The sequence below is a fragment of the Erpetoichthys calabaricus genome, chromosome 5, assembly GCF_900747795.2.
Source record: "Erpetoichthys calabaricus chromosome 5, fErpCal1.3, whole genome shotgun sequence".
Classification (NCBI taxonomy): Eukaryota; Metazoa; Chordata; class Cladistia; order Polypteriformes; family Polypteridae; genus Erpetoichthys; species Erpetoichthys calabaricus.
Window position 1 is genome coordinate 192,862,908 of NC_041398.2, and position 27,801 is coordinate 192,890,708.

The 27,801-nt window shown below is 36.5% G+C and overlaps 1 protein-coding gene across 1 annotated transcript; it reads left to right on the forward strand.

Annotated features, from left to right (window-relative positions):
- Positions 1 to 291: 291 nt before the first annotated feature.
- Positions 292 to 27,801, forward strand: c5h9orf85 (chromosome 5 C9orf85 homolog). The gene is made up of 4 exons (XM_028802343.2): positions 292 to 550; positions 2,586 to 2,692; positions 15,166 to 15,279; positions 27,208 to 27,801. The coding sequence occupies exons 1-4, from the start codon at positions 449 to 451 to the stop codon at positions 27,530 to 27,532; spliced, it is 648 nt and encodes a 215-aa protein (XP_028658176.2). The 5' UTR covers positions 292 to 448; the 3' UTR covers positions 27,533 to 27,801.

Genomic DNA, 27,801 nt, shown 5'->3' on the forward strand with positions numbered 1-27,801 from the left:
GAGAAGGCGGAGACAGAATGTCTACTGCGAGACAGAAAAGTGGCGTTTGGAGGACGGAGAGACTGGCAGTTAGGGGAACCAATGATAAAAAGGAAGGGCGGATTTGCAAATCTCGCGTGTGCTGCTTTATTCTAATTCTGTCAAGCAAGATCACATGCGTAGAATTGAACCAATGGTTCTCTCCTTTCTGAACTTTGTCCGTAGAGTCGCCGACTAGAGCCAATCACATCAAACGTGTGGATCACACACATTCAAATACATCCAATGGATTTACAGTAAATGTCACATTGCCCTGTTATGACGTATGCTTTCTCAGATTTACTTCCAGATTACGCGACTCTCAACGTGACTCCAGAGAAATGTGAAACAACCAACTGGAAAGGGGAATTATTAAAGAAGTTTTGATTGTGAGATATATAAGTTTTATTTGCTTTTTCTGATAAAGGCTATGAGTTCCCAAAGAGGCAACGTTACTCGCTCGCGATCGCAAAAACACCAGAATTCATCTGTGTATAAAAACAACAAGTACGGCGCCACCTCTCAATTAAAGGTGAGAGAATTCAAGCCAGTAATGAAGCACGCTGCGTTAAACTTGCTGTAATTATTGTTTTTTGACCTCGTTGCTTATTATCATAGAGTGCAGCCGCGGTTTAACACGAGTAAGCAAAATCTGAACCCATTATTTTAGTGAGTCAGTTATTTTGTTGCCGAATATGTGCACCGTTGCAGGAATTTTGACATGCGTGTTTTTTGAAAGTGACACGTTTGGTGTGACAGCTGGTAAATACTGTAATTGCACTGAATGTACAAATTTTCATGTCATATTTTTTATGTTGAGTAGCGTGATGTTTAACCACGCTCTTCCTTTCCAAGTGTGAGATTCAATAATGGTCAGAAGGAGACCTAATACTTCTCGTTAGTCTCGTTTAGTGTTTTAAGTTCTTGTAACACGTTAGGCCTGGATGCATAATAATCCTGATCAGTATGTTGCTAGATTTCTTTAGAATATATTTTATGCATTGACCAATGTACGGTTTTGACATTCTAGGCATCTGAAGCCAATCCCAACAGCACTGAATGTCATGCAGAAACCACTCTTGAAATGGTTCATCTTAGGAGATAAATACACACCATACATGTTGTTCAAGCTACCGTAATTGTGGGAGATGTAATGGAACCTGGAGGATATGTCAACATACAAAATAAACAAGGCCCAGTTTCTTGGAGCTGTAAAGCAGCAGAATTAACCTATGTGGTACATCAGGTGTCACTTATTTCGTTTGAACCTGCTAGTTGTTTTCATTGTCTTCAATCTCATCTCAGTTAAATTTTAATTCTTTTAATAAAATGTATTGTTAGGATCATTTGTCAATATCATTTTGTCCCTGATGCTGAATTTGTCCAGTTATCATAGCTCAAATAAATTAGTTTTTTATATGTAGTGGTCCAACGTTGTACTTGATAGCTATAAAAAAAAAAAAAATCAGAACAATCCTTTACAGTGCATTGGAATGTCAGGAACTTTGTTATCTCCGTTCAGCATTAAAACACGACATTAAAATTTTTATTTTCCATTTCTACAAATGGCACAGGGTAAGTAACAGATTTATAATGGTAATTTTTGGATGGAGTATTCATTTAGTTGTATCTTTTGGTGTATACCAAAACTGCACCTTTCTCTTTAAATTGTAGTTTTCCCTTAGATGTTTTATCTCAGTTAGGTTACTCAGTTAATCTCCTTTTAAGAAGCATGGCAGAATAGATGATTACAACAATAAAGAGTCATTAAAGGGATCTATGGTGTCACAGTCATTACTATTATTACCTCCTATGCCCAGGAACCTGGAGTTATGACTCAGTCATAATACAGTCTATAGTATAGAGTGGAAAATCCAGCAGCATTTGGTGCAATGTAGTTACAAAGTCAGGATGAGAAACCAGTCTGATATATTGCTTGCTCATGAGCATATTTACATTTTCCTCTGAGATTATCCAGTTAACATAATATGTGCCAGTTCGGCATGTGAGTGGAAACTGGGGTGACTGATGAAAACTCTCACAGATATTGGTAGAATATGCAAACTCCAAAATAAAAAGTGACCAGGCTACTAATCAGTCTTATTCCCCAGTTACATTTTCTAGGCAGATGCAGAACAGACATGTTGCAGGGATTGCAGCATGGAGACAGAACGCATCTTAGGTTGTAATGGTTCTTAACTTCTTGCTGCTAGTCAATATGACATTAACCAAATTCCTGTCAGACTTGGCATGGATTTGTATAATGCCAAATTACTGTTTTAGGTGGAAATTGTGATTCTAAAGCTTTAAACATAAAATTTTGTTACTATTTCTTAAATTAATTATTCCCACTTCTGTTCATTATATCAATTAACAGCATGCCAAAGGTCTCTGTACTAATTGTTGACCATACCTACTGCTTATTACTTAGAACTTTGCAGACAGGTTTACAAAAGGCAACCTGCTAGATAAGGACACATCAACACTACTTACATATGTTGTATATTGTGTACAATTGGAGGATACATTTTCAATGAGTAATTTATGTATCTTTTTCCATTTCATAGAAGGCAAATGCTAAAGCTCATGATGGAATTTGTCAACGGTGTAAAGATGTCATTGAGTGGAAAATAAAATATAATAAATACAAACCTCTTTCTCAGCCGCGAAAGTGGTAAGACCCATTTATTTATTTTATACATTTGTAAATTTTAAACATCTTAAATTAAGACCTAACTAGAAATTACATTTACAGGTTGTTTTGTTTTAAATTGTGTGATTGCCGTCTGATTCAATTAATAGAAATATGAAATGTCTGCACATAGTAAATTCACATGTGCCAGTTGTCCACTTTGTTTTGTCGTATCATATCATTTTCTCAGCTGCTTTTCCTAGTGATAGTGGTGACAGCAGCTGGCAAAGCAGGTCAGCCCAGACTTCCCTGTCCCCAGCTACAAATTCCAGCTTTTCCTGGAGAATTCCCAGGCATTCAAAAGCTATCCGAGAGGTATAATCCCAGTGGGATGTGCCCAGAGCAGGTTTGGGGGAGCCACTCAGGCTGCATCTTTACGACATGCATGCCTAAACCGCATCAAATGGCACCAGAGTGTCAGCCCAGGGACTCTGCGAAGGGACCTCATTTCAGCAATCTCATTTTTTCGGCCATTATCCCACAGCTCATGACCATAGGTGAGGAGAGGGATGTAGATTGAATGTTAAACGAGACTTTTGTCTTTAGACTATGCTCCTGCATCACCAGCATTAACCAGTATAGTGCCTACAAAACAACTGCCACTGCTCCAGTCTGTTTGTTAATGTTATACTGTCTTTTTTCCTATACTTGTGAACAAGATCTCAAGACACTTAAACTCCTCCACTAAGGGCAGTTGTTCCTCCCTCACCCAGAGAGAGCAATCAACTCTTTTCTGAAAGTGAACCATGACTTCAGACTATGGAGGTGCTGATCCTCATCCTAGTGGCTTCACACTTGGCAATGAACTGCTGAAGTGCATGCCGAAGGTCACAGTCAGATGAGACAAAGAGGAAAATGTCATCGCTACTCCCTGGCTTCCCCAAATTGACTTTCATATCTTGCACCTTGATATCTTATCCATGAAAACCACAGATAGGAGTGGTAACATGACACAGCCTTGATGGAGTCTGACCTCCACAATGAATACATTTGACTTAATGCCAAGTATTTGGAGACCGTTTGTCATTACCTTCATACAGGAAACAAGCAGCACACAGGAGCAGCCCTGTTAACCCATACTCCTGGAGCATCTCCCACAACACACACCAAGGGACAAGGTTGTGTGCTTTTTCCAGAGCTACAAAGTACATGTAGACTGGGTTCTCATTCTCCTTCCCATCCTTCAACAACTGTGCAATTGTGTGAACTGTTTCACGACCTGGATGAAATCCACATGGTAGAGCTTGTGCACCTTAGTGTTACTCAGAGCTAGGTCATATGGAGCTTTTTGCTACTGGTAGGGTCACGCTTGGCAAACAGGTTTAGGCAGAAAGGTCAGACAAAGAGCGGTTCATAATGACGCTTGTGATTACCAGGAACCACTTCTCGAGCCAGGTCTGGGTGCAGTGTCCGCTGACAATTGCTTGTTGGTTGGGCAACCCTCATAACCTGGCCGGGTTCAGCCTGAAATGGTGATGTGGAGCTGTCTTGTGGGCTCACTGCCTGCCAGGAAAAGTGTGAGACTCAGATGCGATGGCAGTTTAGTGGTAAGCATAGGCAAGAAAGACCGCAACCACAATTTGTTTTTTGTATAGCCCAAAATCATAGAAGGAGTGCCACAATGGCCATTAGCATTCTGTCTTTTTTGACAGCTCCCTAGCCTTGAATTCCCATGAAGACAAGAAAAAACTCCCCCCCAAAAAAAAAGTTTTATACGGAAAAAATTTAAGAAATCCTCAGAAAGGCAATTGAGAGAGAACCCTTTCCTGGCAGTTTGGACATGCAATGGGTGTCACAAAATGGGGTGAAAGTAATACAATACATAAAACAGAACCCAAGTAATCCTAGACAGATATAGACAGATTAATTTGTTGTATTTTTTTTTAATTTGTTATTGAGTGTTTTTTTTTTTTTTGTATTATAACCCACAATTCAAAGGGATTTGTAATGTGCTACAGTGCTTTATTAGTCTTATTAAGTCTTATCTGATAAAAAAAATTCAAGATATCCACAGAATATACTGTACTGTTGTTAATTAAATTTATAGGATTTATGTTATTTCATCTTTTCTTGCAGTTGATGGATAAGTGCTTTTTTGGGCAAATGTTATTAATATTATACTGTGTCTTTTACAAAAGTTGGATGCCAAAATGACCCTAAACCTGGTCTACTCGCATAATTCAATATGTGACTTGGAATCGGTGTGAAAACTCAAATACAATCTTAAAATTATTTAATTTTGATGTCAGTTCCAGCCACTGAGGAGTGATGAGATTAAACACAAACATGCCTTCCATCTAAAACTTTTTGCAAATTGTTCTGAGATGTAAATCTGATACTGCCCATAGGCGATAACAGGATGTCCTTTGCCCCCAAAGTAAATGCACTGCCACAGTTCTCACCATCTATCATTAATTTAACTTATAATGCAAAGCAAACAACAGTGTTTTGACCTCCTTCTTATTATAACAAGTTAACTGTCTTGAAATTTGGAGCATTTTAAGTTTTTGTTTACTTTTTTAAAGAGGTTACATTGTTGTGTATTAAATATACTGTATATATATATATATATATATATATATAAATAATAATAATAGAGACAGAATACAGTTGTATTGGTAGGGTATATTAAGTATGCTTTTGAATGACCTAGTTTTTAATTGTGGTGTTCAAAACTCAAAAATATTGCCATGACAACTTTTTAAGCTTAGAATGTTTTGGAAATGTATTTTATTCATTTATGTAAGAATCTGTACTTTATAAATATAAGTTGTGACAGTTTTGTCTACCCCTTGCAATGGCACAACTGAAAGTGATTCAGTTGATTATATTTTAAAAATGTGTATAAATAAATGCGTTTTTTGAATATGATTCAAATTACAATTTATGTTATTCCTTTTTTGTGGATATTACTATTTTAATTATGATTCAATTAAACATAGTGTGTGTTTTTTTGTTGGGATGCGTATTTTGATTATGGTGCCTTTTTTATGTGCATGCATTTTGTGAATGTGATTCAATGTACAGTTTCTTTATACTGTGTGCCTTTTTTGTGTGCTATGGTTTTATTGTAATAGAATGAAAAATTTATTTATATATATATTCTTTTTTTAGTTCTAAGAGGATTTTCTTTTCTTTCTTTCTGTAATATATTTCATGGGGCCCCTGACAGTTCCTGCCACTAATAATTAGTATTTTAATTGATAATATTTGGTACATAATGTGCTAATATTATATCCTGCAATGTCATTTTATGTTCCCTTTAAAATATTTTATTTCAATGAATAATTTGTAAGAAATTATTTTAGTTCCTCCATCACTTTTAGCTTTTATTAAATTACCATTGGACATGCCTAAATCGCCACATGTGCATAAGACTCCTATGGTTGCAGTGATGTGCAATACAAAATTTTAAACAAAAAGTATCCTTTTGCAAAGTGTCTGAAAGTAAAACAAATATATTGTTCCAAAACCAGTGCATTCTCCAATGTGGAAAAGTGGGTATTGCTTTGTATAGTTGTAATGTGATAAAGCAGCTAGTTAGAAGATACATTAACATGTGAAGTGACGTGTGAGATGGCAGTGTGTTTTGTGTATGTGTGTGTGTTTTTTTTTTTTTAAGACTTCTAAATCTGAAGTGCGGCATTATTTAGATAAGGCCACTTTACTTATAAGATGTGTTCCAAAATGAAAGGATGCTTTGTTACAGGATTTTTAAATCTGGGCAATTTTAGCTGAATGAGCTAAGCTGTTGATTTTTATTTTGCGTTAGAATTAGAGAATAGGCAGCAGAAGGTTTCCAGTTGGTACAAAAAGCAATCTTGTGCATGACTTGCTATTCAAGGAATGTGATAAACATGAGGGTAGAATCATTTCGGAATGAGTTCTGAGAAGTAAACAACTAAATAGAGGAATACTATGTAAAGTTAAATAAATCAGAAACTCCCAGAATATATATAAAATCGAATTTAAGGAGTGATATGAAGATATAGGGTATATTAGTATTTTTTTTTTTTACTCTTAATTCTATTTTAAAGATAAGTAGTGTTGTATATTGGGCACATGCAGTCAAGCACTGGATATTATACTTTTTAGTATTTATCAGTGTTTTTTTTGTAAAAATTAGCAATTCTCAAACATCATCATAATAATTATTATTTACATTTATATATTTTTATAAATAAATATATATGTAATTCTTTTATGATTTTACATATCTTAAAAAAATTATTTACAAAATATGCTGGAAAGTCACCAATGAGTGACATTATTGTGACATCCGATTTATGGCCACACTTTTCTATGTCCTCATTAATCATCATCAAGAAACATTTTTTCAGTTTCAGACTTCTTTTCCTTAAGAATTTATTTCTCATTTTTTAACCTTCCCACATCCTACAGTGTAATAAAGTGCACAAACAAGCCTGAAGTGATAAAGGAGCTTTCACAAATTGAATGCCTGTTTTTTTTTTCTCTTCAATGCATCTTCTAAATAAAGTGTTCCTGTCTAAATAGTGCAGTGCTTTAAATTTATATCAATTTATATCCCCTAGTTTCTCCCGCTCCTCTTTGTGAAGAGCATTTTTTCAGTATTTTACAGTAGAGGTTCCTTTTTTAGATTGTCCTTTGTATTTGGTTGTAAGTAGAGTCAGTGTTGGTGTGTCTTTTTCAGTGTAATACATTCGTATACTTTAGATTACACAATCTCATCTTTTTTATTATTATTTTACAAATAGATTTTTTAAGTAAGTAGAAAATACTTTTCTGTAATCCATTAACTGTGTGGTTGTCTCAAACAAGAACATTACTGGGTCAGTATTAGTCCATATTTTAATAATATGTAGTGTACAGTAATCCCTCGCTACTTCGCGGTTCACTTTTCGCAGATTCACGACTTCGCGGATTTTATATGTAAGCATATCTAAATATATAACGCGGATTTTTCGCTGCTTCGCGGGTTTCTGCGGACAATGGGTCTTTTTACTTCTGGTATTTGCTTCCTCAGTTGGTTTGCCCAGTTGATTTCATGAAAGAGATACTATTGGCGGATGGCTGAGAAGCTACCCAATCAGAGCATGCAGTTAAGTTCCTGTGTGCTGCTGATTGGCTCAGTGACGGAGTGCTGCATTAACCAGGAAGTCTCATCTCACTCATTCAGCATTAACATGCTCTTGCTACTGCATTCAGGGGATTATCACCTTCATCTTCATCATTTTCACTGCACAGCATATTCATCACCATCATCACGTCATATATAGCTACGTGTACTTCGCTATACAGTAAGTGTAAACTTATCTACCGATTTTCATATTGCTTAGCAGTTGTCCCTGTTATTAATAGAGTAAAGGGTGGGTTGTAAACAATACAGGGAGGGTTTAAAAACATCCAAATACATGTTAAATAATTAAATAAATATGGTGTCCCTACTTCGCGGAAATTCAGTTATCGCGGTCGGCCTTGGAACCTATCTCCCGCGATAAGTGAGGGATTACTGTATACAGTTTGTCTTGTCATGTTAAAGCCTTTGCTTGTATTATACACTCCTCTCAAGTTAAGGTTGTTGTATCTATATTAATATTTTAGTATTATTAATAATCATTTTAGTAATTATCAATATTTTTAATATATATTATTATTTTTTACTGAGTGTTTTTTTTTTTTTTTTTTTGCTCATTCCTTTGTTGACCGTAGGTGTATTTTGAAAGTACTAATGCTCGATACACGGTTAACAACAGTGTAAGCCTACATTGTTTTATCCTAATATGCTGAAAACTAGAGTTTCTTGAAAGTCATGTGAATCATTGTGGCCTACAAACTCAAGAATATCAAACATTAAAACTGCAAGTAACAACAAAAAGAAGTTTTATTTTTGTAACTGAAAGTGAAAAAGAGAAGCTATCAAAATTATTTATTTCCCTTGAGAAGCATACCAGCGATATTAGTCAGCTTTTTGAACTTTTGTTTAAAGACAACAGGAAGAAAAAAGAAAAGTTGAATCAATAATAATATCCATCCATCAATTTTCCAACCCGCTGAATCCGAACACAAGGTCACAGGGGTCTGCCGGAGCCAATCCCAGCCAACACAGGGCACAAGGCAGGAACCAATCCCAGGCAGGGTGCCACCCCACCGCAGCAATAATAATATAACACATAAAAAGAGTCCTATATGCTTAAAACTGTGACTGAACTGTAAGGTCCCCACTTGGATATTACAATGCACTGAAGCAATTAATTAAGCAAATACATGGTTCTGAGTAATAAGCTGGCACCTCAGTGAAAAACTGTTTAAAATGTAAACCGGAATCCACAGTGGTCTCCAAGGCTGAATCTGCAAGAGTTTATGCAACCTACAGTAAATTTCAAATGCACATCTTGTTGCTTTGTATGTCGTTTAACTATTGAGGGCAAATTGCTGCTTTGTGTCATTTTTTTCACGCCCTCAGTAACACTAAATTGTGAGAAGTGTGTTAAACAAATCTGTATTTTAGCATGTAATAGTTGCTATGAATGAATTGCAGACAATATGCAAAGTCTTTAATATATCCATTTTAAAACAGTTAGGATAACAGTCAGTGACACACTTACTAAGGAAATCCACTTTAGTTTTTGAACTATAGATTAGATAAGTCAAGCCTGATAATAGGAAACTTCATAAAAGACATAACTAGTGGAGCTAGCCTTATATTCCTATAAACATTTGTGTCCTTCTCTTCCAGTATCCAGTTAGTTCAGTCTATCTGGGTCTAGTTGACCTAATCATAATTCAAAAAGGGGCCCTAAGGCCATAATATGGGAGTGGTTAGGAAATGGAGAGGTGGTGCAATAATTTTTGGTTAATGTGAATTAATTTGTTATAAGTAGTCTGCTGAGGCTAACATGAGGAAAGCATTTTTATGAAACTACAGTAATCCCTCCTCCATCGCGGGGTTGCGTTCCAGAGCCACCCGCGAAATAAGAAAATCCGCGAAGTAGAAACCATATGTTTATATGGTTATTTTTATATTGTCATGCTTGGGTCACAGATTTGCGCAGAAACACAGGAGGTTGTAGAGAGACAGGAACGTTATTCAAACACTGCAAACAAACATTTGTCTCTTTTTCAAAAGTTTAAACTGTGCTCCATGACAAGACAGAGATGACAGTTCCGTCTCACAATTAAAAGAATGCAAACATATCTTCCTCTTCAAAGGAGTGAAGCAAAACAAATCAATATGTCTGTTTGGCTTTTAAGTATGCGAAGCACCGCGGCACAAAGCTGTTGAAGGCGGCAGCTCACACCCCCCTCCGTCAGGAGCAGAGAGAGAGAGAGAGACAGAGAAAAATCAATACGTGCCCTTTGAACTTTTAAGTATGCGAAGCACCTTGCAGCATGTCGCTTCACGAATCAGCTGCACACAGAAGGTAGCAACGTGAAGATAATCTTTCAGCATTTTTAGACGAGCGTCCGTATAGTCTAGGTGTGCGAACAGCCCCCCTGCTCACACCCCCTACGTCAGGATCAGAGAGAGTCAGCGCAAGAGAGAGAGAGAAAAGTAAGTTGGGTAGCTTCTCAGCCATCTGCCAATAGCGTCCCTTGTATGAAATCAAATGGGCAAACCAACTGAGGAAGCATGTACCAGAAATTAAAAGACCCATTGTCCGTAGAAATCCGCGAACCAGCAAAAAATCCGCGATGTATATTTAAATATGCTTACATATAAAATCCGCAATGGAGTGAAGCCGCAAAAGGCGAAGCGCGATATAGCGAGGGATTACTGTATTAAGAAAAAAATCAACAAGCAAGTTGAATGATTAAGTATTAAGTTAACTTTAAAGTGTGACAAATCACTCAGCTGTCACTTTCAGTCTCTACCTTATGGATTCACAAAATTGTGCTTTTAATGCTTTTCATTGGCCTGTAATGTACTGTATTTTCAATGTGGTAAGTTTGTTTGAATATTTATATCTCGTTTATATCTTTTATGAAGGTTTATTCGCCTGTCAGAAACTGAGAGACTTTCCTAAACTCTCCCTTTTTGAAAAGCTCATCCACTCTTCGTGATCATTCCTACAGTGATTTAGCTCGCTCTTTCTGTCCTCTGTTTTATCTGTGGTTTTTTATTTAAATGCTTTGTTGGATTCATACTTCACTTTTTTAATTGGTATAAGCAGGGTGCTAATGTTGGTTTATAATGATATACCCATGCATTTACATATTCTTTCATACTGTATTCTGTAATTCTCTTCAACATTTTTATATAGCCCCTATTAAATGCACACCTTTTTTACTCACACATACTATCACTCAAATTATCTAGGTTATGTTATTATTGGACTGTGTGTTACACACATAAAACTAACAATGATAAGGAAAAGTAGAAAACAGAAACAAATCACTAATCACAAATCATTTTTTTTCTTAATTCTTGACTATAGGTTGTATCCCCCCCACCCCCACATGCTTCTGTAATATCAAATTTTAAACACTTTATATCAAGATTTATAAGCCAGATATCAAATTTCATAAATATGACATCAAAATTACAGAATTTAAAATTAACATATATATTAGCATTTAAGATTTTTTTTGGTACAAATTTTTAAAACCTTCATATAAAATTTCAGAGGCACAGTACTGTATCTAATTTAAAAAATATTTGATATCAAATTTTGAAAGCATGATGTCAAATTTTATAACCCCGATGTCAAATTTCTAAGTGCTGATATCAAACTTAAAACCCAGGATATCAACTTGTTGAAAGCAAATATCAAATTAAAGGATTTAAATATTAAAATGGCTTGCCATAGATATTGGCATGCATATTCTGGGAGAGAGAGATTGTTTTGGAAATGCTGAACAACCGTGAACTCATGAAAACTTCTCGATTTCACAGTAACAAATTTTGCGTCACGTTTAAAAGCCATCTATTTGAAGAAACCATGTGCTGGCAACATTATGTATTTTTGGCCAAGGGGAAATTGGATCTTTACAATAGCAGTAATTTGGGTATGTCAAAACCAACCATTTCTTGAGTTTTGCACTAAACTTAATATGTAGATTTATGCATTTCCCCATCACTCCACATGAGGTAATGTAAAAGCAAGCTGCATTCATATACGTAACTGGTTTTCCTTGAGTTGTTCATATGATTGATGGCACACACATAAAGAGTCTTTGCCCCAAATGTGAAAAGCACACATACGTTAATTGCAGGCAGTATCACAGTATCAACACACAGGTGGTCAACCGTATTATCCTGAAAGTAGGTGAGGTTGGATGGATGGTTGACAGTAAAATGTCACACAGAAGGTAAGCTGAACTCCGCATTCCACAAAACCTTGGAATATTCATGATACAATTTACAATCCAAGGATGGTTACCTGGGGCACTAGATAAATACGGCCTCACAGACGATTTGGTGGGTGGGATTCAGAGCGAGACAAGTCACATGAACGTAGAAGACGGATTGTGAACATTACTTCAGAAATTGCACAATAATATCTATGGCTGGTTTCAGTAACTGCTATTTTATGAGGCATTTCCCATTGCCGTAACAGCAGGAAGGTGTTTCTTCTGAAAGTATGGTTGTGAATTACAGTGGTGTGAAAAACTATTTGCCCCCCTTCCTGATTTCTTATTCTTTTGCATGTTTGTCACACAAAATGTTTCTGATCATCAAACACATTTAACCATTAGTCAAATATAACACAAGTAAACACAAAATGCAGTTTTTAAATGATGGTTTTTATTATTTAGGGAGAAAAAAAATCCAAACCTACATGGCCCTGTGTGAAAAAGTAATTGCCCCCTTGTTAAAAAAATAACCTAACTGTGGTGTATCACACCTGAGTTCAATTTCCGTAGCCACCCCCAAGCCTGATTACTGCCACACCTGTTTCAATCAAGAAATCACTTAAATAGGAGCTGCCTGACACAGAGAAGTAGACCAAAAGCACCTCAAAAGCTAGACATCATGCCAAGATCCAAAGAAATTCAGGAACAAATGAGAACAGAAGTAATTGAGATCTATCAGTCTGGTAAAGGTTATAAAGCCATTTCTAAAGCTTTGGGGCTCCAGCGAACCACAGTGAGAGCCATTATCCACAAATGGCAAAAACATGGAACAGTGGTGAACCTTCCCAGGAGTGGCCGGCCGACCAAAATTACCCCAAGAGCGCAGAGACGACTCATCCGAGAGGTCACAAAAGACCCCAGGACAACGTCTAAAGAACTGCAGGCCTCACTTGCCTCAATTAAGGTCAGTGTTCACGACTCCACCATAAGAAAGAGACTGGGCAAAAACGGCCTGCATGGCAGATTTCCAAGACGCAAACCACTGTTAAGCAAAAAGAACATTAGGGCTCGTCTCAATTTTGCTAAGAAACATCTCAATGATTGCCAAGACTTTTGGGAAAATACCTTGTGGACTGATGAGACAAAAGTTGAACTTTTTGGAAGGCAAATGTCCCGTTACATCTGGCGTAAAAGGAACACAGCATTTCAGAAAAAGAACATCATACCAGCAGTAAAATATGGTGGTGGTAGTGTGATGGTCTGGGGTTGTTTTGCTGCTTCAGGACCTGGAAGGCTTGCTGTGATAGATGGAACCATGAATTCTACTGTCTACCAAAAAATCCTGAAGGAGAATGTCCGGCCATCTGTTCGTCATCTCAAGCTGAAGCGATCTTGGGTGCTGCAACAGGACAATGACCCAAAACACACCAGCAAATCCACCTCTGAATGGCTGAAGAAAAACAAAATGAAGACTTTGGAGTGGCCTAGTCAAAGTCCTGACCTGAATCCAATTGAGATGCTATGGCATGACCTTAAAAAGGCGGTTCATGCTAGAAAACCCTCAAATAAAGCTGAATTACAACAATTTTGCAAAGATGAGTGGGCCAAAATTCCTCCAGAGTGCTGTAATAGACTCATTGCAAGTTATCGCAAACGCTTGATTGCAGTTATTGCTGCTAAGGGTGGCCCAACCAGTTATTAGGTTCAGGGGGCAATTACTTTTTCACACAGGGCCATGTAGGTTTGGATTTTTTTTTCTCCCTAAATAATAAAAACCACCATTTACAAACTGCATTTTGTGTTTACTTGTGTTATATTTGACTAATGGTTAAATGTGTTTGATGATCAGAAACATTTTGTGTGACAAACATGCAAAAGAATAAGAAATCAGGAAGGGGGCAAATAGTTTTTCACACCACTGTATTTGTTGTTAAATAAACATGCCTGCTATCTGGCTTTAATCTTATTCATTATGTGTCTTGATCTTTCTGTCTCAGTGCTTGTTACAGTATTATTATTGATGTTGTGAAGTGGCCCAGTTCAACGCATGGCTCTAGAGTTCTTCATGAGATTGGCATAAACCTTTTATTCAATCTTAATCACCTCCCTTTGAATGTTATTAGTAGTATTATTTTTGTGGTGAAACCGTAGCGTTAGTGTGTGAAAAATACACAACATCGTCATGATTTCTTAGAAAACTACAAAGCACCTTTCATGAGTGCCATTTTGCAACTCAAGATAACGTGAAACCATGACACCATTCCTTATCAAGCATGAACTCCTGCTTCTAGCTGGTAGTGGGTATAGGATGCTTCATAACTACTTCTCATATCCTACTCTGGGTTGGTCAAATTCTTATCCTAGTCAGATGTTTAGTATAATTCCCAGGAGTAATTCTGGGATGGAAGATAAATATGAGCACAGATTTTTATGGAGGTCCAAAAACTAGATAAAGAGAACCCAATTAAACAAATGACACAAAAACAATACATTTGTTTATTTAGGAGGAAAATTATCTGTGGTGACATATTTATAAAGAGTATAAATCTGGGTCTTCCCCATCAATTTTAGACAATAAAGTTATTCTAAATAACTGACATTGTTGAATTTACTAAGAAAGCATTTAAAATGCATTTTAAGTCTTGTTTGAAGGTGATTAAAAGTTTGGCTTTTTGGTAGAAATGTGAGTTTGCTGTTCATTTGTTAGTTTGTTTGCACAAAAGCATTCAAGAATTAGAAATTATGAAACAAATTAAGTGTGTAACACTTCACTCCAAATACAGTTCATCTACATACAGTAAATAACATTTCTGGCTGTCCGTTCATGTCATGTTTCCCACATAATATTTCTTCTGTAGAATGTGACCATAGCATGATTGGTAGATTGAATTTTTTTTAAGAATGAGTGAGAGAGAGGACTGATTGTGAATGGGCCTACATCTCAGGCAGGGCCATGTGTTGTATGCTGTGCTGCTAGAATAGGCTCTTGCTTAATACAACCTGATAATGGAGAAAAGGTCGTACAGAAAATATACTGATGAAAGGATAGGTTTAAAGTTCCTTATTAGGAGTCATGCATTTTAGTATAGGCTATTAATTTGTAGAGTGAAAATAAAAATGATGTTGGGAAAATTAAACTTCAGTTGTATGTGACAATAATATTACTTTTTATCTTACAGCATTAAATGTTTACAGAAGACTGTAAGAGATGCTTATCACATTATTTGCAAGCCTTGTGGCCTTAAACTAGGTACCTGCACTAAATGTGGGACAAATGAAGAAATTGTGACTCCGTAAGTTTTTTTTTTTTTTTTAATATAAATATACTATCTGTGTTACCTGACTTTGCCCAGGAAATTACTTAAGTGCCCTTAGTTACAGTGCTGAGAGTTCAAGTGATGTAAGTAACTGAGTACTTCCTGTATACATTACTTATTGTTTTTTTTTATTTTTCACAGGGGGCTAATATTATTAGTTTTCTGGAGCTTGTTACTCTTGAACATATTACATACATTTGCCTATGAATAAAACATTCCTACTGTAGATCACTTCTTGAAACTTGACTTTTATTGATAGCCATTGCAAACCACAATTTTAGGGGAAACTGTATTCTTTTTAATTCTAACGAGTAATTAGCTGGAATAATGGGAATTTTGGGTATAAATATAATTTCACTCTTTAGCAGATCCTATAAAACTGGTAGCTTCAGACAGATTAGAATCAAACACTCTGATCTGTAATCTTGTCCTGTCACAAAGTTTTGGAGGTTTAAGATCTAAAGCAGTAGACACCGAACATAAAAGAACAGATAAAAAATATCATGAACTATGTACAGTGTCCACCTCCTCTATGTTCTGTCTGTGGGGGAACCCTTAACTGAGCTTTGCAAGTGTTGAAACTGACCAAGGCATGCTGTTACTCCTGGCTTGTGTTGTACCCAGGGCTTTAAGTTGGCTGGTATGGCACACTGACATTTCCCTGTTTCTGCTTTGTGAACTGGAGCATAGTGAACGTCATGGTCAGACCTCAAGGGGACACTTTTATCCACAATATTGCTTGTATTTTACCACCAAGGAGCACCCCATTCTCCCCCAACCCCATTCTTTGAAGTATAAGTTATGTAAGTGCACTTCACCATCCAATCTGGCTTGAATTTGTATGTGTTTTATACCACATCATGAGTAGTAAGAATAATCCAACAGGATTGCCCTCCTGCCAAAATTCATCTTTTGAAGTAATTTTATATTTTTTAACTAAATAAAGAATAAATTTTACTTTAGGTAAAGGTTGGATTTTTCTCATATCTTTTATTTCTATACCTGGGATGCCAGTAATTTCGGAAGGGGACTATATAAAAATATATGTAGTTAATGTGCTTAAGTGTTAAGCTGTTAAATTGAAAAAGGATGTACTAATGTTTTCATATGAGTTAATCTGCAGTACCTCTAGGAGATGTTTATCTTGGGAACATTTTGCAGTGAAGGATATTTATATACGTTTTGCTACCCCATCGTCCGGTCTTCTTACTGGCCCTGTTCCATAAATAAAGTCATTATTGTTAAGTGCCTTGAGACAGTTGATTCATAAAAAGCATCTTTTTATTGAAGTCACTTGACTTTTGTAACTCTTTTTAGAATTCCTAATGACCTTGCAGTGACATCCCTAAGAAGTGTTCTTGTTGTCTGGCAACTAACTTTAGGGGAATGGACAGATATAGGCAGTGAGACAATGGATTCTCTGAGGGATGTTCATTGTAACTGAAATAGTTTTGTATCCTCCTCGGGCCTTTTCTGCTCTATATTCAGATCTTGGACATGCTTAGAATGGTCTTTTGTGTCGATTTTTAAGTTTTCTTTAGAAAGTGTTTTCTGTTGTCTTGTAACTTGCCAAGAAAGGGAGAATAAAAAATGTATCATCACATTAAAGCAGGTTTAAAGCATTGATTCACTAATTTCCCACGCAGGTCTGTCAACTTTAATTTGTGACTCTTTAAGCTGAAATATATTGTGTCTCACTTATAATTGGAATTAACACTTTTAATCTGAAGATTTCTTTAATTTTCTTACATCTCCATTTTATGTTAAAATTCTAATATAATAATGAGAAGAGGAGTTGCAGTCTTAATCCAACTTTCAAATACACAGTAAGAAAATGGAAGTTGTTCTAAACTATTTTATCACATCACTTTTAATGCTGACCTGTTTATTCTGCAAAAATCTTTAAAAACATCCATATTAAATCTATCTATTTTGCTAGTTGTAAGATGTCCATTATTCATAATGCTAATAATTGTCATAGAACAAAATATCAATGTGAATATTTAGTAATACTATTATTACTATCATGCGTGCATTGAAATTATTAATTAAATGTCCCATCAACATAACAATGTCACCGATCTCTGGTGCCATGATAAATAAGAATGTATTGAAATACACATTTTATTTAGTAGAAAATACAATTTAGCTTACCTGATATACTGCTCAAACCTGTTTTCAGACCACTTGGCCAAGTTTGATTTAAGTTTCTGAAATCTTGTTGGTGGAAAAATCCCTGAGAAAATCTCCACTATAATTGGCTAGCCTGTCAATTCTAAACAGTTCTAGCAACCACTAGAGTGACTTAATATTTTCTCTGTTTGCCTAAAAAAAACTAAAGGCTATCCTCCTCAACCGGCTTGTGATCTTAACCCTTACTTGGTTACAGAAAGTTTAGAAATGTATTCAAGGGTGATATGGAAGAAGTACCAGGTGATTTCTCCAATGCTGCTTCTGTTTGATTTTTTTTTATTTTTTTTATTAAAAATAAAACTGTACTAACACCACATTCTGCACCACGTTCTGTTATTAATTACAGGTCTACTTAAAACTGTATGCTCATACAGGCAGTTTTAGGCAGTCCCTGTCACCTCCCACCAGTAACCATATTTGGCTTTAGCTCTTTTTTTATATTCATGATCTAATCACCGTATAAATTTGGCCATGTCCCAGAGTGATTTGTTTACTACAAAATGGGAGAACATGAAACTTCAGCTTATGTGAACTTAAGGTATTACTAACTGAAGTAGAGAGCCATAAAAACATTCTTTTTGCTGGTATGTTTGCAGTAGTCACAAAAAACAAACTAAAGTAAAAATGGGAACAAGTGACTGCAGCAAAGTAGAAAGAGCAGCAGCATTTTGCCATCATGCAGCAGTCACCAAAGGAAACACTGCTTGAATTGACCTAGGCTGCGTGCAGAGAACTGCAAGATATTAAGAATGTTCTTACTGAACTTGTAAAATAATAAAATGATTTTGTCAAAGAACATTCTTATTGAACTTATAAAATAATATAATAATTTTGTCAAGTATATGTCTGTTGCAATGCATACAAGTAGATAGGTAGAACTTAACTTGTCTCCCAGGGAAGTTTGGCTTTTTACAGAAGCTGTTTACATAAATAAGTAATATATACACACACACATTATAGTCTAAGCACACATCAGAATGAGTAATATGGAAGAAAATTAAAAATAAAATTCAGAATTACTAGATGCTATGAACTCAATTCAGAGCAGGAAAGCAATAGGCCTTTGGTTACCCTGCCAAATTTTATAAAAAAAATTCTCAACTAAGTTAACTCTCCTTTTATTAGCAATATTTACAGAAGCTAGAGACAATAAAATTCTACCACAAACTTTTTGCCAAGCATTAATTACCGTGTTTCCTAAGTAAAATAAGGATTTATTACAATGTGCATCATACAGACCAATCTCACTTCTGAATAATGATGTTAAGATACCCTCCAAAGTCCTTTCCAGTAGAATTGAGAAAGTTCTTCCTTCAATAACATCACAAGACCAAACTGGATTTATTAAAGGTAGACACTTAGCTTCCAATCTTTGTTGCCTCTTTAATGTAATATATTCACCAACAAAGTCTTAAAACCCCACAGATATTATTATTGTTAGATGCAGAAAAAGCATTTGACATGGTTGAATGGAACTACCTTTTCACCACATTGGAAAAATTTGGGTTTGGCCCGAACATATGTGCATGGACTAAACTCCTGTATATCAGTCCAGAAGCTTCATTTTGTATTAACAATATTATTTCAGACTACTGCCCCTTGTCACCACTGCTTTTTGCAATCACCATAGAATCACTGGCAGTTCACTGTCGAAATGCTTATGAGGTAAAGGGGATTGATTATCAGAGAATGACTTGAATAGAAAATTTCACTATATGCAGATAATATGGTACTATATATATATATCAGATCCACAAAATACCGTGCCTGCAGTCCTAACAGCATTAATAGAATTTCAAAAGATTTCCGGTCTCAGAATGAAGTTGAATAAAAGTATTCACTTTCCAGTGAACTCTCCAGCACACAATATTAGGTTGGACAGCTTCCCTTTTATCATCGCAGGTCAGTTTAAATAACTAGGGGTAAACATTACAAGTAAACATAACACTCTTTAACAACAAAATTTTGCTGTCTGCTTGGTAAAACTTAAGCAAGACTTGTATAGATGGTCCACCCTTCATCTCACTTTAGCTGAAGGAATTAACATTGTCAAGATGAATATCCTTCCTAAGCTTCTTTTTCTATATCAAAGCATTCAAATATACATCGACAAATCATTTTTTAAGAAGTTAGATTCAATCATAACCTCATTTATTAGGAATTCAAAACATCCACACATCCAAAGGGCGACCATACAAAGACCTAAGGCAAAAGGTGGCATGGCTCTACCTAACTTTTAAGTTTTATTACTGGGCAGCAAATATACAAGCTATAAAAACCTGGACATTGGCACAAATGGATGAACATACACAGGCCTGGTCCGCAATAGAAATACAATCCTGCAGCACCTCTTTATATTTCTTGCTTTGTACCCCAGTAAATACAAGTTATCGCCAATATACTAATAACCCAATTGTGCTTTATTCACTCAGAATATGGAACCAAGGTAGGAACTACTTTAAGACAGAGAAGCTTTTATCTGTGGCACTTTTACATGATAACCACCTTTTTCCATCCTCTCAAAAGTACATAGCTTTTAATGTCTAGAAAACATTCGGGATTAAATCACTTAGAGATCTGTACATTGATAACGTCTTCGCATCCTATGAACAATTACACTCCAAATTTAACCATTCAGCAACACATTTCTTTCACTACCTCCGAATTAGAAACTTTGTTAAACAAAACCTGCCTGACTTTCCTTACCTACCACCTACTTCTACTCCTGAAAAAATATTGATCAGTCTTGAGGACTAAGACAGCATTTTTCTAACATATAAAAACGTGTTAAAGTCCCTCCCTTTCAAAGATCCCAGAGTACAGTGGGAAAAGGATCTCTCACTCAACATTTCAGAAAAGGAATGGAAGGTAGCAATACACAGAATTCGCTCTAGCTCCATATGTGCAAAGCATACAATTATTCAACTTAAAATTGTTTATCAAGCACACCTGTCTCATTTAAAATTGTCCAAAATGTTTCCAGGGCATGATCTAACCTGTGAACGTTGCAATCAAGTTACAGCCTCAGTGGGTCCTATGTTTTGGGTGTGCACCAAATTAAAATCATTTTGGACCAAAATTTTAAATGCCTTTCAGACAGCCTGGGTGCCACAAACCTTCCTAACCCATTAACAGCTATGTTTGGTGTACTCCCAGATGGGCTTAAAGTGAAGGACAAACAAACTATAATTGCCTTTACTTCGCTATTAGCACGTAGATTTATCTTGCTCAGCTGAAAGAATCCAAACTCGCCTTTTTTCAGTCATTGGGTAACCGATGTTATATACTACTTGAAGTTGGAAAAAATGAACTATTCATTTAGCAGGGGTGTCGAACTCCAGGCCTGGAGGGCTGCAGTGGCTACAGGTTTTCATTCTAACCCTTTTCCTAATCAGTGAGTAGTTTTCACTGCTAATTAGCTCCTTTTCCATTCATTTCAACAGCCCTGTTTTTAAGGATTCAGTCCTCTGAATTGATTTGTTTCTTCATTAAATGGCAGCCAAACAGAAATGAGACATGAAACGAGCCAACAGAAGAACAGCTAAACTGGGATTTCAAACTCCAACCAATTTCACTCCAACCAATCTCTTAATGAGAAGTTGATTCTTGCTGTTAATTAAGCTGTTATTTAATTCAATGGCTTGTTGCTGCTCTCATTCTTCCACAGCAGACATTTCCAAATCTGTTGATTTTTCTGTTTTTTCTGTCATATGGTGGCTTGTTTGAGGTCTCATTATTGTTTGGCTACTAATTAAGGAAAAAGAGACAACTAAGGGGCCTTAGTCAAGTTAATTAAAACTAAAGCAAAAGAAGTTAATTAGCAGTAAAAACGGCTCACTAATGAAGATGATGGTTAGAATGAAAACATGCAGCCACTGCGGCCCTCCAGGTCCGGAGTTCGACACCTGTGATTTAGAGGATCTGTCATTCTCTTGGAGTTGTGTGCTGAATTAGAACCAGCATTACAGAGATCATCACACAAAAGTCAAATGATTCCTGTTCTGTTACAGGTTTTAACAAATGTATGGTATTTAATGATGTGCACCTATTAGTGTGAACTGGATGACTTGTCACGTTGCAATAAAGAATGCAGTTCACAGAATGAATTTGCTTTTGTAATTGGAGAGCACTTTCATTAAATTAATATACAATTAATATGTGATGCTGAAAGGTACAAAGTTATTGTAAGATGGCCCAGCTAATCCCATGATTCCTTTATTATATTATTATTAATTATTATAATAATGGTCGAATTATGGTCAAAACTTTCTGTAATGTTAGGCCAGTTTTCATGCCAAGTTCATGTTTTATAAATCCCTTTTACGTAAGAAATGGCTTACACATGTTTCTGAGTGTAAGCAAGTTTTATTCATGATGAGCACTTCTAACAGCCAACTCATTGATCAGGGCAGAGCAGTTTCCTAGTGGCACAGACAACACTCCCTTAATAACTTCTTCTTTCAGCTGCTCCAATTAGACAACCATCCATCCATTTTCCAACCCGCTGAATCCGAACACAGGGTCACGGGGGTCTGCTGGAGCCAATCCCAGCCAACACAGGGCACAAGGCAGGAACCAATCCCGGGCAGGGTGCCAACCTACCGCAGGACACACACAAACACACCCACACACCAGGGCCAATTTAGAATCGCCAATCCACCTAACCGGCATGTCTTTGGACTGTGGGAGGAAACCGGAGCGCCCGGAGGAAACCCACGCAGACACGGGGAGAACATGCAAACTCCACGCAGGGAGGACCCGGGAAGCGAACCCAGGTCTCCTAAATGCGAGGCAGCAGCGCTACCACTGCGCCACCGTGCCGTCTCCAATTAGACATCTTTTTCCATATCTTCCTGTCCTCTGCATCTTGCTCTGTTACACTCTCATTATTATAATATGCTAGCTGCTTTATTAAACTGAACATCACTTAAGCCATTCCACAGGATATGATTCACCAATGTTTGTTTTCCACTTCTGTTAGCAATAACAGTTCTTAAGGTGGTGACCTGTAACACATTGACTGAGTGAGTGAGTGGCTTCAAAATTACATTTTTTGTTAAAACGCCTGTTGCAAATCACCTGCAGGGCAACATATAGTAAATGTTATTGGGTTAAAAAAATCACTGGACAGTAGTCTTTCAGTCTTACAGTTGTAGGTAGCAATCTGTGGCTGCAAACTGAACTTGCACTCTGATAAATAGATGCTGAAAAGATAGCAATTGTTGCTTCAACAGCAGCGCAGGTTTTGGTAACTAGCAACTGCAAAAGTGTTAAAGATGTACAGATGTTTGCATGTTAGAAGGATAGAGTGCTCTAGAAATGTGACTGGCAGTGACCAATCATGGAATGCAGAAGATGAAAATTATATTACCTCTGTTGTTTCGGTATGATGTAATCCTATAGAAAATGAAATTTTCAGGCAAAGTAGCCTGAACTGTACTGTAGTCTTTGAGTATACTGTATATAAATTGCCCTCTCATTGATAGACAGCTCTTCTTAGTACATAACAATAGTATCTTCCATGCCCTACTGTCCACAGTGTCACTTACCACTATTTTGTAGGGCCGGATAGCCAGCTGTTTTTACACATTCAACTGTAAAAAACAAAAAGACAGTGAAAAACTGATGGTGTTTTCATTTGTGCATCCTAATGGTATACAAAGCCTATTCACTATAGATTTAAAATATACAGTCGACCCTTGATATACGAACGGCCTGACATGCGAACAACTTGATTTATGACCAAAATTGTAAACAAACAGCCAAGAGGGTTCGTAAGCGTCAGTCGGAGCCCAGATACATGTGTTTGTGGACATAATTTTGGTCAGTGCAGTGATTTATATAATTTATTTCGATAATTGCTAAGGAAGGAAGAGAAGGTAACGAAGGTAAAGAAAGCGATCACAATTGAAATGAAGAAGGAAATTGTGCAGAAATATGAGGGTGGTGTTCGTGTGACCGATCTCGCTAATATGTACAGCATGTTGAAATCCACCATCTTGACAATTTTACAAAGAAAAGATTTGTATAAGGAGGCACCTTCCATTTCATTCTCCTCCTCCTCCCTTCTTGCAGCCCAAAGATATCAAATTAAATGGTGAGTACAGTATGGTGAGGCTAGACACTTTTTATAACTTTTTGGTTAGTACATTAGAAAAATTATTGGTGTTTTGGTAAATTATGCACATTATACAACCCTTTTTTATTATGAAAAGATTAAGTAAGTGTTGCTGTGGGAGGTTCAGAACGCATTATGGGTATTTCCATTATTTCTTATGGGAAACATAGTCTTGACTTACAACCAACTTGAGTCACAACCAGCCCTCGCGAACAAATTGAGTTCGTAAGTCAAGGGTCCACTGTGTTTCCTTTTTCATATATATGACATTACAATTACAAAGAAATAAACATTTCAGCTTTAGCCTCATATTCGGAGTGTTATCTGTCTGTCTAAAAGTGATACAGGACAAAAGAGCTATAGAGTCCAATGTAATGTACTGAGGTTTAAAATTGATTTTACAGGAGAGGAAGAACAAAATTCAGAGTCTACCATAGAGTTCTTAAATTGTGCATTGCACAGAACCCAAGAGGGGTCTTTCTACAAGGAGAAATTTCCATAGGGAAAAAAGTTACATTTTTATTTACAGTTAATAACAAAATACTGGAGCGATACACCGGTGCATATGTCAGTTTTTAAATAGATCTACTGTGCCACCACTTTAAATTCTGTGGAGCACTAGCAGTAGGAATAGAACAATTGGGAAGATGTCGTGTTCTGTGTCTGTTTTACACTTTCAAGCTCAGAAGTCAGATTTTCACAAACAGTGCCATGGAAAAGTGCTTTTGGGATTCTATTAAACCTGTCTCTACTCATCATCTATATAAAATGATCAATTTTAAAGTCTTATTTTACTTGTTCCTCACTCATTTTGTGTGTAACCTTTTCACATACTCTAAGATGACTATCGGGTACAAATGATAATTTTATTAATGCATAGATTTTCTCAACCTGCTTTTTCTATTGCAGCATCACAGGAATGTTTATCAAGACAGACAATTGATAACATTACAGGGCACCATCATGCAAAACCTTATGCCCCCTCACACTAGATTAACTCATAGCAGCCATTGAACTGAAAGTGAACAACAACAACATTTATTTATATAGCACATTTTCATACAAAAACTAGCTCAAAGTGCTTTACATAATGAAGAAAACAAAAATAAAAGACAAAATAAGAAATTAAAGTAAGACAACATTAGTTAACATAGAAAAGGAGTAAGGTCCGATGGCCAGGGTGGACAGAAAAAAAAAAAAAAAAAACTCCAGACGGCTGTAGAGAAAAATAAAATCTGCAGGGGTTCCAGGCCACGAGACCACCCAGTCCCCTCTGGGCATTCTACTTAACATAAATGAAATAGTCCTCTTTGTAGTTAGGGTTCTCACGGAGTCACTTGATGCTGATGGTCATACAGACTTCCAGCTTTTAATCCATCCATCATTGTTGGAACATCACGGTGCTTTGAGTAGATGGTGGTGGCACAAGCCACCACCAAAAGGACACCGGAAAAGGAAACAGAAGAGAGAGTAGGGGTTAGTACAGATTTTAGAGCCACCATGAATAGTTATTATAATGAATTGGATATACAGAGTATCAGGATTTAAATTACAGTGAAGTTATGAGAAGGCCATGTTAAAATAATGTGTTTTCAGCAGTTTTTTTAAAGTGCCCCACTGTATTAGCCTGGTGAATTCCTACTGGCAGGCTATTCCAGATTTTAGGTGCATAACAGCAGAAGGCCGCCTCACCACTTCTTTTAAGTTTTGCTCTTGGAATTCTAAGCAGACACTCATTTGAGGATCTGAGGTTACGATTTGGAATATAAGATGTCAGACATTCCAATATATAAGATGGGGCGAGATTATTTAAGGCTTTATAAACCATAAGCAGAATTTTAAAGTCAATTCTGAATGACACAGGTAACCAGTGTAGTGACATCAAAACTGGAGAAATGTGCTCAGATTTTCTTTTCCTGGCTAGGATTCTAGCAGCTGCATTCTGCACTAGTTGCAAATGATTTATGTCTCTTTTGGGTAGTCCTGAGAGGAGTGTGTTACAGTAATCTAGTCGACTGAAAACAAAAGCATGAACTAATTTCTCAGCATCTTTCAATGATATAAGAGGTCTAACTTTTGCTATGTTTCTTAAGTGAAAAAATGATGTCCTAGTGATCTGATTAATATGCAATTTAAAATTTAGATTACAGTCAAGTTACCCCTAAGCTTTTTACCTCCGTCTTGACTTTTAATCCTAATGTATTCAGTTTATTTCTAATCGCCTCATTGTATCCATTATTGCCAATCACTAAGATTTCAGTTTTCTCTTTATTTAACTTGAGAAAGTTACTATTCATCCATTCTGAAGTGAATGGTGTTAGGGGAGTACCAAGAGAAAGCACATGAACACAGGGAGAGCATTTAAACTCTGTGGAGATAGTAACTTGACTTAGGCTCAAATCTCCATTTCCGCAGCTTTAGGACAGTGTTACTAGTGACCGTGACAGCATGCCAACCCCAAATATATTAATAATAATAGACAATATTGGTGACACTGTGGTTAGTACTTTTTTGTCTTACAACTCCAGATACCTGTTTTTGACTGCATGAGTTTTTGTCCTGATACTCCATTTTACCTTAGAGATCCCAAAGACATCCATGTAATGTTAATTAATTGGAAGTTGACTCCATGTGGATGTATGCACTAGAGCAGGGGCCGCCATCTCCAGTCCTGGAGGACCACCGTGGCTGCAGGCTTTCATTCTAACCCATTTTTTAATGAGTGCCCTGTTTGTGCTGCTAATTAACTTCTTGTGAATTCATTTTAATTGAATTGCTGTCTGAAGATTTGTTCCCCTGAAGTTCTTCATTGTTCCTCTGAATTGCTTCATGTCTTTTCCTTAAATGGCACCCAAACAGAAATGAAATGTGAAGTGAGTGAGCTAACAGAAGACCAACTAAGTCAGGGCCTCAAACTCCAACCAATTTCACTCCAACCAGCTGCTTAATGAGGTGCCGATTCTTGTCGTTAATTAAAACTGTTCTTAAATTCCATGGCTTGTTACTGCTCTCATTGTGCAATAGCAGACATTTCAGAAATTGTTGATTTTCTCTTTCTAAAAGTGCTGTTAAAATGTTTTGAGGACCTGAGCAGATCGACATTCCTGAGACGTTCACCTTTCTTTATTTTCAGATATTGTATGATGGACACCAGTTGTTTTGGCTCATTTTGTATCTCATTACTGTTTGGTTGCTAATTAAGGAAAAAGAAACAATTAAGGGGTCTGAGTCTTCAAGAGCAAGTCAATTAAAATTAGTTCAAAAGACGTTAATTAGCAGCAAAAACAGGTCACTCATTAAGAAAAGGGTTAGAATGAAAACCTGCAGCCACGGTGGTCCTCCGGGACTGGAGTTGGCGACCTTTGCTTTAGAGTGCCCTCCCTACAGTGAACTCATGCAGAATCGGTTCCTGCCACACTACTGGGATAGGCACCAGTTCCCCTTTACCTTAAATTAGATAAGTAGGTTGGAAGATTGTGTGGATAAATTGATTATTGTTACTTGTGCTTTTTTTAAGATGGGCTATGTTTATTTTCTTACTTATTTGTATAATCAAGGTGCATGAATTTAATATGTTAAATCTCTTCTCTTAGCCTGAAAACTGAAGTTGAGCCTGTACATACCAGCGATGGTGATCCTCATCTCTCAAACAGGCAGAGCACAGAAGAAGACAACAGAGACTTTGAAGATGATGACTTCGATTTCAGTAGTGACCTTGATTCTGATCTTTCTGATGATGATGATGATGATTTAGACAAAAGGACCTCCATGAAAGTAAAACCAGTTGCTCCTGTATGCAGTAAAAAATGCCAGGATGGGAGTACAAAAAAATCAGTAGGCAGTGCAGAGACGATAAAAACACAAAGTGACCTTCCCAACATTTCCTTATTAAAAGTACAAAGCTCTCCAGAGCATTAAGTCTGAACATTCAGTTCTCATCTAGGACGAAATTCAGATTTTGCCCTCATGAGAAATCTACTTTATTCTCAGTCTTGAACAAGATATAGGGAGTTACATTTTGAAAATTTTATTTGAGTATGTTTGCTTATTTTCTTTTTTTTGTATTCACAATTCAAATGTGTATTGCATAAAACCATAATATTGTCTGTAAAAAGTACTGTAAAAAACAAGAATGGAGAAATGCTGAGTCTGTTGAATTTATTTCAATAAAATGAGTGTGAAACATG